Below are 16,228 nucleotides of genomic sequence, written 5' to 3'. Positions count from 1 at the left end.
CCATTGAAAGGGAACCTTCCAGATCTGACCCAGGTTCCCTTTAATTCGAAAGCCAGCTCCATACTCCCTGAGGGTCAGCCCCTCACTGTCTGGGGTTCACTCCATACACATGGAGTATGTAAAACCCAGGCAGTATGGAGATCACAGAAGTTATGTGACAAGGTTGAACTTTGCAGAGTTTCTAATTAGTTTAATTTGCCATAACCTTAAAACCACTCTGATCCTACAGAGAGGCTACTGCTGAAATAAGGTAATACTGGATATGATAGAAAGTTGTCCGAACACACGGTGTATCGCAGCTTGCTGCTTAGTCGCTGACTACTGCTCCCTGCCAAAAGCGCATAAAATGGGACACATGAACATCAGAATTGGACCAAGCAGCGATGAGGAAGGCGGCCCGGTCTGTTGTAGCAGAACATACATTGTGCCACTGCTTGCTACATAGTCACAGACCAGAGTGCCCATGCTGCCCCCGAAAGTGCCTACAGTGGGCACGTAATTATCAGTGCTAGACCACAGAGCGGTAGAAGACGCTGGCCTGGTCTGATGTATGGCATTTTCTTTTACATCATGTGGATGGCTGTGTGTGTGTGGGGGTTACCTGGCAAAGAGATTGCCCAGAGCACCACATTGGCATCCTGGTGCCATGTCATGCTGGAAACTTTAGTTCTTGGGCTATTACTTTGACAAGTATCACCTACCTAAAGCATTGTTGTAGGCCAAGTGCAACCCTCTGTGGCGGCCATATTCCCTAATGGCGGTGGCCTCTTTCACCAAGATAATGTGGCCACCCACACTGCAAAAATGGTTCAGGAATAGTTCAGGGTGTTGGCTTGGCCTCCAAATTCTCCAAAGTCGCTGCATCCCTGCACTGAGCCAGAGGTTGGACCACATCATCCCGAAGGTCCCTTCCAACTCCACCATTCTATGACTTCTACCCCGTTGGTTAGCATGCCTCCTGAACTAACCGGCAATCATTTTATTGGCTATTTTCTCAATGTTGGTTTATTTGAATTCGGTATTTTTTATGCTGTCTTTCCATCTAAAAATATAATGACATTTAGCCGTTTTTCCATATGATTACATTTAATGGCCAATTGGCGATAATAGTCTAATCCAAGAAGCATATTGTTTCCCACTGCAGTGAAATTGAATGTTCGTATTTTGCTGTGGAATCTGAAGCTGGCGGCCGCCCCCGCTGCAAATACGGCCGTGTGCGCTGGGCCTAAATGTGTTGTCATGACCCGTAGAATAAAGGCAACAATAAGAATCTTTATTTATAGACCGCCAACATATTCCACAGTGACATAATATTTATACCACGTGATGAAGCCTATGAGAATAAATCCCCCCAAAAAGTGGCAAAATAGCTTTTTATTTTTTTCTTTCTTTGCCCCTACCAAAAATAAAAAATTCAATGCATTATATGTAAGCGAAATCGGTTCCTATAAAAACTTGAACTTGACCAGCAAAATACCCAGTGTCCTACAGCTACATGCATAAAAAAAATATAAAAAGGTTATGACTACTGGAACACAAAAGGGAATACGACTTACTGGATCTTAAAGGGGTTGTCCCGCGCCGAAACGGGTTTTTTTTTTTTTCAACCCCCCCCCCCGTTCGGCGCGAGACAACCCCGATGCAGGGAGGTAAAGAAAGCTCACCGGAGCGCTTACCTGAATCCCCGCGCTCCGGTGACTTCTCTACTCACCGCTGAAGATGGCCTCTTCCTCCGTGGACCGCAGCTCTTCTGTGCGGTCCACTGCCGATTCCAGCCTCCTGATTGGCTGGAATCGGCACGTGACGGGGCGGAGCTACACGGAGCTACACGGAGCCCCATAGAAGACTGCAGAAGACCCGGACTGCGCAAGCGCGGCTAATTTGGCCATCGGAGGGCGAAAATTAGTCGGCACCATGGAGACGAGGACGCCAGCAACGGAACAGGTAAGTATAAAACTTTTTATAACTTCTGCATGGCTCATAATTAATGCACAATGTACATTACAAAGTGCATTATTATGGCCATGCAGAAGTGTACAGACCCACTTGCTGCCTCGGGACAACCCCTTTAAGGCTAAAATTAGTTATGTCACGAAGGGGTTAAAAATTGACTTAGTAACTGAGCTCTGCACCAAATATATTTACAGCAGACATAAAATTGGGAAAAAAAGCACCCAAAAAGTCACTTTTTTTAAAAAAAACCTGTAGATCTTGAATTTATCGTGACTGTTGGGGGTTAATTTCCTATTCTCTCGTTCTGCAGGAGGCTGTTGGGCATCCCAAGAAGGACATGCTGCGGCTCCAGTCCTACATGGGGGCATCCTCTAGTAGAGCCTCTTCCTCCTGCTCTGTCTGGGTGTTGAGGCTTCCTATCTAGGGAGGAGGGAGAGCCGGGCGACTAGATGAATGGGAAGATACTGTCTGGAAACTATGCTAAATAGCTGTTTGCCGTTCAGCTGAGAATATTGCGCGCTGCGATCTCGTGGCACCTTTATGTTCACCCATGTTTAGACCTAAGGGGAATTCTCATTCCTTGGTCATTTGCTGTATTGGCCTTTTATGTCATCGTTAACTAAACAGGGTCTTGTATGTTCGTCATTGTTTGTTGTATGGGTCTTGATCCTCTTTGCATAGCTGATTACTCTTGTTTTTGGCTCCGGGTTGAATGTATAGTTGATAGCATGATGGAGGGCGTACATAGTAAGGAAAATCAAGTACCAATGATGAATACTGCTTTAAATAAGACTTTTACGGTTGCTGAATGTTATCTAGTAACATAATATATAAGGCCAAAAAAGACACATGTCCTTCTAGTTCAGCCTATTATCCCCCCCCCAAATGTTGATCCGGCTCCAATTTCGCAATCGCAATAATTCCTGGCTCACCGACCCTTTTGAAGTAATCAGTGATTAAAACATGTAATGTTGTATTGCTCAAGAAAGGCGATCAGACCCCTTTTGGAGTCTGTTATCAAATTTGCCATCACCCTGTCCTCAGGCAGAGAGTTCCACAGTCTCACTGCTCTTACAGTAAAGAACCCCCTTCTATGTCTTTGTAGAAACCTTCTTTCCTCTAGATGTAGAGGGCGCCCCCTTGTTACAATCGCAGTCCTGAGTATAAGTAGATGATTGGAGAGGTCTCTGTATTGTCCCCTGATATATTTATACATAGTTATTAGGTCGCCCCTCAGACGTCTTTTTTTTCTAAACTAAATAACCCCAATTTTAATCACCTCTCTGGCTATTGTAGTCCGCCTATTCCCTTTATTACTTTAGTTGCCTGCATTTGAACCCGCTCAAGCTCTGATTTGACCTATTTGTACAGTTAAATTAAAACTTTGACCCCTGCGGTGGCGGTGGGATATATTACCTGCCGTTCTCTGCTGCCCTTTCGATCTACCAGTTCCAGGTTCTATTTTCAGCTGTCAAGGCTGATCGACACAATCTTCAGACTAACTAATCCCCACAGTGTATTGGTAGTGTTAGGCTTACCGGTGCACTGTACACTGCTGCCTGATTTGTCAGCATTGCTCACATGATTCGCATCGGCCATCCTCTGATGTGTGCATTAAGTACTTAAAAGCTTGCTGCAACCATCTTGGATGGACGAAAATGGTTCCCAAAACTGGTGGATTACAAAGGTGGCAGACGAGCACAACTACAGCTGCAGAATTCTGACTCAAAACCAGATGATTGCTTTAACTGTACAAATAACATCTTGACAGTAAGTTGGACCGTAAGTCCAATCAGAAGCCAGCAAAAATGATTGCCAGTTAGTAATGTAGCTGCCAGAGGGCGGAGGATGCAACTGGCAAAAGTTGGAAGGCAGGAGCTGTATTTCCAACCTCTTTAGAGTGAACTGGAGACAGATGTTCTCCATTGGAAATAAACAAGGATGGGGGCAACAAAATGTATCAAAAGCAATACATGCAAACCAGCCAAGGAGTTAAAAATTATTTTTAAAAATTTGTTTTAGTAAATATCAAAATACACAAGTTGGGGGGGGGGGGGGTTTATCTGCCCCTCCTCTCTGAAGTCCTATTATGACCGTTGTTTATTGATCCGTCGTGCTAACGTCATTATAGGGGTTCTATCATTAGACAACAAAAATTCTATACTTACCTATTCCTCGCCCGGTGGTCTTCTTACCGCATCTTCTCCTCTCCCCTGCAGTCCTCCGGATCACCTCACAGCAAGCCGGCTGAGCCGTCTTCCTGCATCCATTGCCGGCACTCTCCTTCTTGCAGGGCAATGCATACTACGTCACTAGTGACATGTGTCATGTGTCACTAGTGACAGGGAGTGCCGAGCTATTGCCAAAACTGCGCGCCTTTTCTTTGCAGTAGCATATGAACACTCGCGGCGTGACGGCGCACATGTGCAGTATCAGGAATAGATCGGCATTCGCTACTAGGCAGTGCAAGTTGCCCAGCAGGAAGGAGAATGCAGAGAATGACGTAGATTACCCTTGGCCTATAGGATGTCGAAATAAGGGAGTTTTTTTAGATATTTGCAAGATATGCATCGTGACACTTCTTATAGGGTTTTTTTTTTGGGGGGGGTGGGGTGGAGAGACCTTTTCAATTGTGTGTATTTTTCAATACATTTGTCTATATGCCTCAGGAAAGATGAGGTATGGACACACCTGTAATAGGTGTAATAAGAAAATTGCAATTAATTGGGAGGGAGGCTGTGTTTTTTATTTCTGGTGGTGGGGACCTTTTTTGGTGGCCATTTTGAACTCTGCCATATTGAATTCAGCTCTGATTTTTCAAATAGGAAGAGGGTAATATAATATGTTAATCTTGGCTAGAGTTTACTCAGAAACACACTGGCAGTGCCAGTTTTGCCCTTTCATTACTTGTTTAGGAGTTGAGTGAGGGTAAAGTTTCACAAAAGGCTGTAGATGACGTATTTGATATGGCCACCGTTCTGCCGGGTGCACATGGTGAAACGATTAATCTGCATGAACATGCTGAAGAACTGCAGGTGATATTCCTTCGCAGCACTGTAGGATTCACCATTTCGGGTGACCCATATTGCGGATTCTTACATAGAACTTGGCTCGCTATTAGTGTACCTTGACGCCACCAGAAAGGTGGGTGTCCACAAGGGGAAGGCAGTTTGACATCCAGGTGATACCCCCTGTGTCTGATTGGATGCAGGGCGTGCTCCCCGGCATCAGCCTCACAGGTCCTGCCACTGACTAGCTGGCACACCTCCTCAGGGACCTGGTAATGGGACATGTCATGCCGCCGTCGGCCACAGTCACAGCGCCGCTTTGAGTCTGCCAGCAGCTACACTTACAGTCGCAGCAGCACGGCTGCCTCTGCAGAACATTGTTCTTGCGGGGAGAAGTCCGTTAGAACAACGCCGGTGGCTACAGTGACTGCGGTCTGTGTAGCTGGTGCGCCGCAGCACTTGGAACCTGTCGCCACCTACAGTCACACTGGGGGGAGGAGCACGTCTGCTTCTGCAGAACTTTGCTGTAGCGACCAGAATGCCGCTGGCAGTGCACCGGCCGCTACGCAGAGTGCCGGCGGGGGCAGGTGCAGGGGCGCCGCACCACATGCACGCTGTAGCGGGGACAATGCCAGAGCCCTCAAGAGGGGAGACACTCCCTTGAGCGCCAAAGGCAGATGGGCGGTCGACAATGTCATGTGGAAACCACAGTGCTGAGGACCTCTGAGGCCGAAGAAGTAAAGCCAGCCCTGCAGCCAATCATACAAAGGGGACATCACCTGGCTGTCAAACTGCCTTTGCTTTGTGCACACCCACCACTTCCGGTGGCGTCGAGGTACACTAATACCACTTGGCTCTATGTGTTATTGCGGCATGTTCGAGACTTTGAAGTTCAGAGGCCTTCATATATCTATTCTACCTACATATACATATGTGGTTGAGCATTGTGGTTGAGGGTCACCATCCTCTGCACAACTTGCCTAAACTGCTGTTTATGCCTGACTTTAGTGGAACGTTGTCCTAAGTAAACGCCCTGTTAACTTTAAATAATGATGCTTTTGTGCCTTTAATATGTTATACCTTCTTTTTACTTAGTTTTGCCTATTTTGTTTTTTTTCCAACCAGGTCCACAAAGCAAGATCTCGAAATGCCAACCTAATGAGCATAACTGTTTGGGTACAGAAATCTGTATGCCCATGAGTAAGATATGTAATGGCCATCCAGACTGTCCAGATCGTTCGGATGAAGGAGCCTTCTGTAGGGGTAAGGAACGTGGCACTTGTTTAAACGTGACGTATTTACTCAGTGTAATGTGAACATGCAGGCAGACTCTGCGGCTGATTTACTAATCCCGATGCTTTCACAGGGGATGATCCGATGTCCCGATGGGCTGTCCCAGCCAGCATCGCTGACTGAACACAACTTGGCCAATCGGGGCTGTCAACACATTAAATGCTGCTATCAATTCGGACAGTGGCATTTAAACCTCTGAATGATATTCAGGGGCCCCGTACGGCTCCCCGCGATGATGTGACAGGGAGCCGTGTGAGTGTCACGGCAGCGAGGGGCTGTCTTGGCAGTATGTTTATCAAGCCATCCCCGTGGAGTGACTTGATAGACTGCCTGCCCGATAGCAGTATGATGTAATGCTATAGCATTACATCATATTGCAGAAGTGAGAAAAGCATCGCATGTTGTGGTCACCTAGGGGGGGGGGGGCTGAAGAAAAAAATAGTATAAATAATAACACTAAAGTTTTACTATTGTTAAAAAAAAAAAGTTATAAAAGTTCAAAGTTTTGCCATATTTACAATAAAAGAATCTAAATAATAAAACAAAAATACATATTTGGGGTGTTATGGACGCAGTTATAACAAAAATACATATTTAGGGTGTTATGGACGCAGTTATAACAATCTATCAACGTAACACATTTGAATGTAGTCAGAAAATAAAGAACGCCAGAGATGCGCTTTTTTTCAGTCACTCTGACTCTTAGAAAAATTGCAATAAAAAGCGATCAAAAATTCCTATGAATTCAAAAATGGTACCAACGTTAACTACAGGGCGTTCCGCAAAAACTGAGTCCTCGCACAACTATGTCGACAGAAAAAAAAAAAAAATATTGTGCACAGAAGATGACAGCAGAAATTAAAATAAAAAAAAGGTCTTTGAAAAAACAAGCAGTACAGCAAAAAAAAAAATGTTTGGTATCGTAGTAATTATACCGACCCCTAGAACGAAGTTATGTCAATTTTGTTGCAGTTTTTGCAGCTGTGAATTTTTAAGGTTTTCAGCACAATATGTGGCACATTACATAGCACCATTGAAAAATACAACTTGTCCCGTATAAAGCAAGCCCTCATACAGCGACGGCGGTGGGTGGGAAGGAGGAAACTGAGGGGGAAAAAAGGGCACGTCATTGAGGGGTTAATGCACTGAGAAACTTAAAAAAAAATTTTGTGGGGTAAAATGTGAAAAAAAAAAAACCACCATCTTTGGGTGCGTCTTATTTGTAAAATTTTATTAATCTTATTTTTTTTTCTTAGTCCCCAGAGGGGGCAACCACTTGCGATGGTTTAATTGTTCCTGCAGTATGATGTAATGCCATAGCATTACATCATACTGTGATTGGACAGGGAGCCTATAAAGCCACGACACGGGTCCCCAGCTGCCATGACAACTGCTCGGCAACCCGCGATCTCATTGCTGGAGGCTGTACGGTACCCTGGAACATCGGCTGGGGGATTTAAGTGCTGCTATTAGAATTGACAGTAGTGTGTAAAGGGATAACCGCTCCGATAAGCAGCATGGCTTATCGGAGCTGTTGCAAGCGGGTGTCTGCTGTAAGAAACAGCCGGTGCCTGCGTTGTATGAAGGGACCTCGCCCCAGAATCTCCATCCATACACACCCTGAAGCTGCAGGACTGAGCTGTACGCCTTGCAGTGTTAAGGGGTTAAATAGTAAATCTGCCCCACTGTATGCATAGCTGGTGATGGTGCATAGATGAAAAGACGAAAGCAAATTTGTTCACTTTTTGCAATTGTATTGGAAAGTTTTCAAACTGCGTCTTTTAGGAGCTTGTCTAGGGAACGGTCCACGTGGGCCATTTTTATGGTCTTTTATTGAGTCTGAAAACAGACCTACACAACAATCTTTAACCCTTTCCAATCCACTGTCTGACATCTGAAGACATTGTGATTTAAGGCTGTGCAGCTCCGATGTTGGAAAACATCCGTCAGGGTTCTCTTACTGTATATTGCCAGCCTCTCTGCTGTCTTAGCCAATCCAATGTGTCCCCTCATGCAGTACTGGCTTTAGCCAGCAGATGGCTCAGTATAGCAGCAGAAAAAGAGTAAGCCCCCTAGGAAAACCAGGATACAAATTGGATTGGAAAGGGTTAAATGGGTTGACCGGGACTTTACTATTGGTGGCCTATCCTGTGGATAGGTCATCAGTTGTTGATCTACTGCTTGGAATCCCCTCTAGTGATCTGATATTGGACCCTCTGGCGTTGCAGACAGAGACAGAACTTGGCAGCTCTGTTCGTAGTGCAGCAGCCCAGTATGGTATTGCAGGCACAACCCCCATTGAATTCAAAGGGAGTCGCAAATGCAATCTCCACCCGGGGCGCTGCACTATGGATAGAGCTGCCTGCTTGTGGCTCTAGTCGCAACGACAGCAGGACAGGCGAACAGCTGAGCAGTAGGGATCCCGAGCAGCAGACCCCTGCCGATCAACTATTGATGGCCTATCCTGAGGATACATCATGGTCATCATCAATAGTAAAGTCTCAGATATTCCCCTGCCAACATTGAATGCTTCTGGCCAGTCTTTGTATTGTATGGGCTACTTCTACTACAAGGTCAGGCTAATTGACTCAGAAGTAGATGACCTCTAGTTCACTGGCCCATATATGCGCATGTCAATAATTCCTCCCTAATTTGACATTGAAATGTTGGAACACACACAACCTAAAATGAAACTTTTATTACATACTGATTGAGAGCTTGCAGAACATCAAGATAAACCTCAACATGTTTCAGGCGCAGCTTGTGTCCTTGGTCATGACCTTCATTGACCTTGAAAATGAATCGCCACCTTTTTAACATAAGGTCATTTTAGGCCCAAACTGCCATGCCAATTAATATAGATGACAGTTGTAGCTCTCTTCTTCTGACTCTAGAAGAGAACATACTGGCTGCCTGCAGACACCGCTCGAGAGAATATAGGAACTTATGGCATTCTGTCTTATTATGGCGTTCGATACAGAACAGTATGCAGTCACTTAGGGTTCCTTCACACGGGACAACTGTTAAACGCTTCAGCGCCCAACAGTCACCCCCATGGAAATCGCTCTTGGGCTTTGCCGCAAGAGCAAGGCTCGCTCATTGAATGGAGGTGGAGCGACCTAAGATCGCTTTGGCCACCCACCTCCATTCACAGTAAACAGGCAGTTGTTCATAGATGAATGATTGCCTGTTTACACCGGCCAATCGTTGTTTGATGTTTATGCCTGCAGAAAATGAATGCCGAATGCATTATCGTTGATCCTTCAGTTGCTGCTGGCATTTACACTGCACGTGAATTGGTCCATATAAAAGGGCATTTATCCACTTATTGGGCTCCTTTCCTCCCCCCTCCTTCTTGAAGGGTTTGTGAATTCACTACCATATCACACGAGCTATCACCTCACTCATTGCTCAGACTACATGCTGCCCATAAAAGTCTATTAAGATGAGGAGGGATGGGAACCAACTAAAAGAGAAGCAGAGACCTAGAGATGGTGCTGCAGGTATATTGTTGCGAGCAGGATCTTCTCTTCAGTGTGTGCAGTGTACAGAAGACCTCACAGCAGCTAGTCTTCACCCACCAGCTCAGCGAATACTGAAAATTACAGATGGAGCCTGCAAAGGGGAAAACTAGTGAAAAATGTAGGATCAAAGTCCCGTAATGTTCAGATATAGTGCTGCTAATCATGTACTCACACATGGCAGCTCATTCTGAAAGACAAGTATGCTTTTCATGAAATGGTATTCAGTGTTTAGTGGTATTCACTTTAGGCATGGTGGATCTGTTGCTCGTGACACCCACAAATTTTGCGAGGAATAAGTCTAAACCCAGCTTTTGTGGATTTTACTACAGTCGTTTTTTTTACTACTTTTGAATGGCATTTTTTAAGCATGTACTTAGTCTCTAGTTTTCAAGGAGATTCTACATCAAAACGCATTTGCCAGATCTGCACGTCTGAGTCCTTTTACACCTGATATAATGAGCGTCAATCAACGAAGCATGTTGGTTGGTGCTCATTACTTCTAAATTTCCTTTCTGTAGGCCAAGAATAGCTGGTATGGGGACAAACGATCGGTACTATGATGGTTCATCCCCATAGAGCCGACTGTACATCTTCCTTTTCACCTGGGGAGATCTATACAGTTGGCCGGCGAGGATATGTATGCTACGCTCTACTGATGAGTGAGCATTCACTTGATGATCGGTTGATCGTTGTCCCTTTTTACATGACTCTACCCATTGGGTGAACGTTGGTGCCCAACAATCGGGCCGTGAAGAAGGGCATTTAGTATCCAACCACCATTCTGTCTACATAGCCTGTCTTCTGCTGACCTATTTTTCTTTACTCCTTCATGTTTTTGATGTGATTATCATAAATGAAGGTTTTCTATGCAGTTCCTACGTAGCAGAGCGTTGGGTCAGTCACGCAACATATCCTACATGATCTCGGATAACCTTGAATAGAATGGACATATTTCTCTTCTCCCCACTTAAGCTGTCTCTGTAGAGATATATACATTCATCTCCCTGAAAGAGACTTAAACTGGCTTCATGGAAAGAGAATAAACGTGAATACATAATCTGCAGAGTACTTTATTACATGGAGTATTTTTCATTGACATCAATAGACCATTAGCATATGTCTGTTGTACTGAAAACCTCCTCCTTATACGTCCATAAACTCCGCAAACATTAAACGGCAACCAATCCCGTATTTCCTAGTTAAAACACATGAATCGGCAAACATTTATTTGCACATAAAGATTATCTCTAGTACAAAAATGGCAACAAAAGCTTTTGCTTGAGACTCCTGCAACACTAGATAACCGTGTCAATGCGGATGAAAGTCCGAAACGCTACCTTTTCTCCTTAGGGAGAGCACATAGACTGTGAGTAAGGAGACTCAAATGGCCATGCACGCTCCTCTGGGTAATATGCAAATAAGGGAGATTGAATAAAAGCTCCACAGTGCCACCTATTGGAAGGCAGTAAATACCCTGAAACAGCTGTCTGTACCTGGAGTCTGGCTTTGCTTTTAATTCACAGTCATTGTTACAAGGCTTGCATAAAGAGTCTGACTTTGGCTTGAAGGCATGCTGCCTTCCAATAGGTGGCACTGTGGAGGCTTTATGTGGATGAAGGGAATGCCATTGCTCTATTTTTTTACCCTTGACCAAATGGGTCCTTTTTAGTTTTTTTCTAATTTTATATAGATTTAATAATGCGCTGCGCCTTGTGGCCATCAAACAGCCATGGGAACTTGACGGGAAAAGGAGTTCTGTCCACACTGTGTGTGCCGCGTATGTTGGGGGTTTGGTCAGAAGATACTCCTCACATAACCTCTAACATATGACACTCGATGACACAGACTTATTGTCATGTAGGGCAATGACTGCTTGAATAGGTGTCCGTTCCCGATCATCAGCCCATGTGGAAGACCCTCAAATAGAATCTGTCGTCGGAAGATGATCTCCTCTATAGATCAAGTTTTTAGAATAAACACATTTTTAAAGAATTTGTTATTTTTACTTTTCAAAATACTAAAATCCTACATTTTGTTTTTACACTTACCACAAAACTAATACTAGTCTGCCATTTCCTCATCTGTAAAGAGACCTTTTCAGTAGTCCTCTCACTATCATCGCAGGCATAACTGCAATAAAAATGTGACACCTATATATAAATAACACAGGATCCATCATTCACAATAGGTGATGGTCACAGCCCACCTCTTCCCCATCCCTGCACAATGACTTCGGCCCCAGGTTACAGCGTATGTGTGGAATAGTCTCCCATAGAGGTCATTGGGTCAGCTGCTGTCCATTGTGTGAATGGAGCATATCAGCGGTGAAGCATCTCTCAAAATGCTGCTGTAAAGTATCTCTATGCAGCAAAGGCAAGATGGCAGCCCCCATAGTCATGCAGAGACAGTGGAATTTAAAAAAAATCTGCAAGTAGAAAATAAAAACAGATTAGAAAAATGTGAAATGGTTCACTATCTGGTTTTATAGGCATTGTCCAGTTCTTCAGCATGGTCTGCCGCCCAGGATCCCTGCAGTTTTGCTTGTACATGTAGCTGATTTCTGCAAAAAACAGACAGTTTTCTTCTTTGTGCAGTGGCCATGCCTGGTATTACAGGCAAAAGTTCCCATTGTGTTGAATTTAGAAGTTGAGCTGTAATACCAAGCTTCACCACTGCTCATAGAACAGAGCTGTCTGCTTACCGGAGAAAACATCTCGGTGCTATGCACACTGGTAGGGATCCTGGGTGATTGATCTATGCTGATTTACTATTAATGGTCTAGCCTTAGGCTAGGCCATCAATAGGTTACAACTGGACAACACGTTTTAATTAGTAGAAAATATATGTGATCTATCCCTTTTAAGCTTTATAATATCTGTTTGTGCAGCTTCAGTGGAAGCCATTTATTGCCAATACCCTGGTTGTTGTTATAGCGTCTATTTTAGTTAACTTTTTTTTTTTTGATTTGTGATAAATATAATTTTATTGATTTTTCTAATTAGTTGGATAAAGATAACTGGGTAACATCTGCAGGAGGTGGAAGAGTAAAGGCCCTTTCACACACAACGACTATCGCTCCAAACTTGCCCAAAAGCTATCTCTTGAGCGATAATCATTGCTTGTAAATGTGTGCCCACCCTGCACTCTTCGTCCATTGCTGAGTTCAGCTCAGCTTAAAATCCGTCGTCCATGATAAGACGGACCGCGCACTAAGTTCTCCGCGGGCAGCGCTAATTACATTTTTTTTCAGCTGCTGTCCCACTGGAGAACAATGGTGATGTATTTAGAGAACAGAACACCTGCTATTCTCTAAATACATGCAAATGAGCTAGTTAGCTACTAATTAGCTGATTAGCCTATTAGTATCCAATGCAAAATGATTGCTCAAAACCGAGTTTCTGACACATTTTGAGCTATCCTCCGTGTGTAAACGGGGCTTTCCTTTCTTCTTCATCAACCTTTGCACATGTAAAGGCCCATTTAGACACGATTATCGCTCAAAATTTGCCCAAAAGCCGTCTTTTGAGTGATAATCGTGTGTAACTGCACTGACATCATGCAGTTTTCGTTATCCCGTCACTCATCGTTGTCTTTCAGTGTGCTGAAAGACAACGATCAGCCTTATCAGGGATTCACAGCGGGATACAGCTGATACTATTGTTTCAGCTGTATCCCGCTCCCTGATGACAGGCGGGGTATGAAGAAAGAGCGGGCCAGCTGTGTTCTCCATACCCTGCTCAGAGCAGTCTGCTGTATAACAGCCGGGCGTTCCATGCAGAAAACAGCTGGATGCAGAAGACAAGCTGTCCCCACTTGTCTTCTGCATCCTCCGCTTTGAGTACTCGGCTGTATAACAGCCGGGCGCTGGGAGTGGGGAACAAGAGGGGCTACCTCGCTTGTCTTTTGCATCCTCTGCTCTGACCGCTCAGCTGTAAAACAGCCGGGCGCTCGGACCAGAGAACAGCTGGATGCAGAAGACAAGCGGGGCCGCCCCGCTTGTCTTCTGCATCCTCTGTTACGAGTGCTCGGCTGTATAACAGCCAGGCACTGGAGAGGGGGAACAGCTGGATGCAGAAGACAAGCAGGGACACCCCACTTGTCTTCTGCATCCTCCGCTCAGCTGGGCGCTGTAAATGACACAACGCTTATCGTTCAATACTTGCAGATTTTCTCCATAAAGTGTGCAATACGATTATCCTGATTTTCTTCTTAAGCAGACGTGGTTGGTCCCGGAGGAAGAAGTGTCTGCACGGCCCGTGGGCTTGTTCCTTTGAACGCACCATGAGAAGATCCTTTGTTCCCACTGGTTTGTTTTATTTGTGCACTTAGTGGTTTTGGACGGTGCCTCCTGCTTTTTTCGGCTGGCTGCGATGCCTCTTGTTTGGCACGGGGTCCACCTGTTTGACTGCAGCATAAAGGTGCTATTAGGGAGTGATTAATGATGTGGGTCCTGTAAAACAAGCTGCAGTCTTCCTGATTGCATGTAGCGTGCCGGAAGGGATTCTTATCAGCTCCTCCAACCACTTCATAGATGAAGCAAGACCGCAGTATTCTCTTAATAAACAAACCATTATTCTGAGATCTACCTTGTAAAAGGACTTCAGGAGCTACTGGAGATTCCACCAGAGGAACGGAGGAGCTACTGGAGATTCCACCAGAGGAACGGAGGAGCTACTGGAGATTCCACCAGAGGAACGGAGGAGCTACTGGAGATTCCACCAGAGGAACGGAGGAGCTACTGGAGATTCCACCAGAGGAACGGAGGAGCTACTGGAGATTCCACCAGAGGAACGGAGGAGCTACTGGAGATTCCACCAGAGGAACGGAGGAGCTACTGGAGATTCCACCAGAGGAACGGAGGAGCTACTGGAGATTCCACCAGAGGAACGAAGGGCCCTTCTACACGGGACGATTGTCAGGCACAGAAGGGCCCAGAAGTTGTCCCAGCGATACAGTTGCTCATGTGATTGTACCCAGGAGTGATGATCGCTTAGTGAATGGAGGTGGCGCTGGCCGGGGATCGCCATAGATGAACAACTGCCTGTTTACACCAGCCGATCGGCGTTCTGTTTTTATGCGTGCAGAAACTGAACACAAACGAATTATTGTTCAGTCGCTGCAAATATTAACACTAAAGGATTCCTCTATCCAGCCAGAATCTGACTATCATTCCACGTAAAAGGGCCCTAAGGCCGGACTCGCACGAACAGGTCGGATGTCAGCCCTGCCGGTGACCCCGCGTTGTGCACGTACCAGTATTGCGAATGACTATGGAGGCTCACGGGCGGTCATCCACAGTGCAGGGATATTTTTTTCTTTTTTTGTATTTCCAGCACCGTCACTTACCGATGACGTGGGGGCCCATTGCCCATACGGAATGTTACACGGCCCTCCGGCCTCCATTCACAGTGGACAGGCCGTCGTTCGTAGATGTACCGAACGATGCAGCGGCACACGGATGATGACTTCATGGTCCGCGCGAATGATCTAATCAGCAGTTTATCGCTGACCGGCCTTCACTGACCGGCGTTCACACTGTACACTTATTGGGCAAACCGCACGATCTAACGAGTGACTTGCACAGTAATTGGCCCATGTAAAATGGGCTTCAGCAAGATTTTTTGTTGACGGACCTAAGATTTTGGACATTAGAGCCCATGCAATCTCATGCCCATAGTTCAGGCTCCTTGTGTCTATGGTGGGGAAGAACATTTTTCACCTCCATGATCTTTTCCTCCAGGAGACGGGCAATGCCAGAAGTGTCTGGTATCTAATAAACTTGTATTGTTTGCTGATCTGACTGCACATATGTATGGAACCGTTGGCCGGGTGTCTTGTGCAACCATGGAAGCAAAACTACCATTTCGGCTGGGATTCAACAGGCAGACCCATACAGTGGGTTGACAACCCTATTGTTTCAAGCCAATGGATATTGGTTCCACCAATCTGGAAAGGTATCTGACTCCAGTGCCTGTGTGGACTTGGTCAGATTGTTCTACTTTTGACATTAGGGTTGAATCATAAACTCCGCACATTAGTGAGTACGGCTAAATTATTGACCAGATTGGGATGTTTATGCCCCTTTTTGATTCAATCCGTGCATGCTTTACTTTAAAGCCGATTCCCAGGTGCAGTAATTTGGTGTACTATGTGTGTCGGCGTTCTCTTTCATACAACTTCAGATTTTTAGTAATAACTTTATGAGGGTCGGTGATCTGGGGATTATTCAGATTGCCAGATTGGAATCGGAAAGAAATTTTTTTTCCTTTTAACCCTTTCCAATCCGCTGTCTGACGTCTTCGGAGCTGTACAGCCTTCAATCGGAATGTCTGATGTCGGAAGACGTCCGGAAGGGTATTCTTACTGTATACTACTGGCCATTCTGTTGTCGGGGGACCTCTCCAGCAAGTCCCATACGGCAGTACTGGCTCTAGCCAGCAGATGGCGCCA

General features: G+C 45.3%; 1 protein-coding gene across 2 annotated transcripts in view; it reads left to right on the top strand.

The window, feature by feature from the left end:
- LRP1 (LDL receptor related protein 1) overlaps nt 1-16,228 on the top strand; it is a 308,223-nt gene that overhangs the window by 96,166 nt on the left and 195,829 nt on the right. For both annotated transcript variants that reach the window (XM_066584447.1, XM_066584446.1), the window contains exon 3: nt 6,087-6,224. In XM_066584447.1, coding sequence (XP_066440544.1) covers nt 6,087-6,224 — 138 coding nt within the window. The remainder of the gene's footprint in view (nt 1-6,086; nt 6,225-16,228) is intronic.

This window comes from Eleutherodactylus coqui, chromosome 1, assembly GCF_035609145.1.
Source record: "Eleutherodactylus coqui strain aEleCoq1 chromosome 1, aEleCoq1.hap1, whole genome shotgun sequence".
NCBI lineage: Eukaryota > Metazoa > Chordata > Amphibia > Anura > Eleutherodactylidae > Eleutherodactylus > Eleutherodactylus coqui.
Note: the sequence above shows the minus strand (reverse complement) of the source record. Positions and strands in the feature narration are given on the sequence as shown.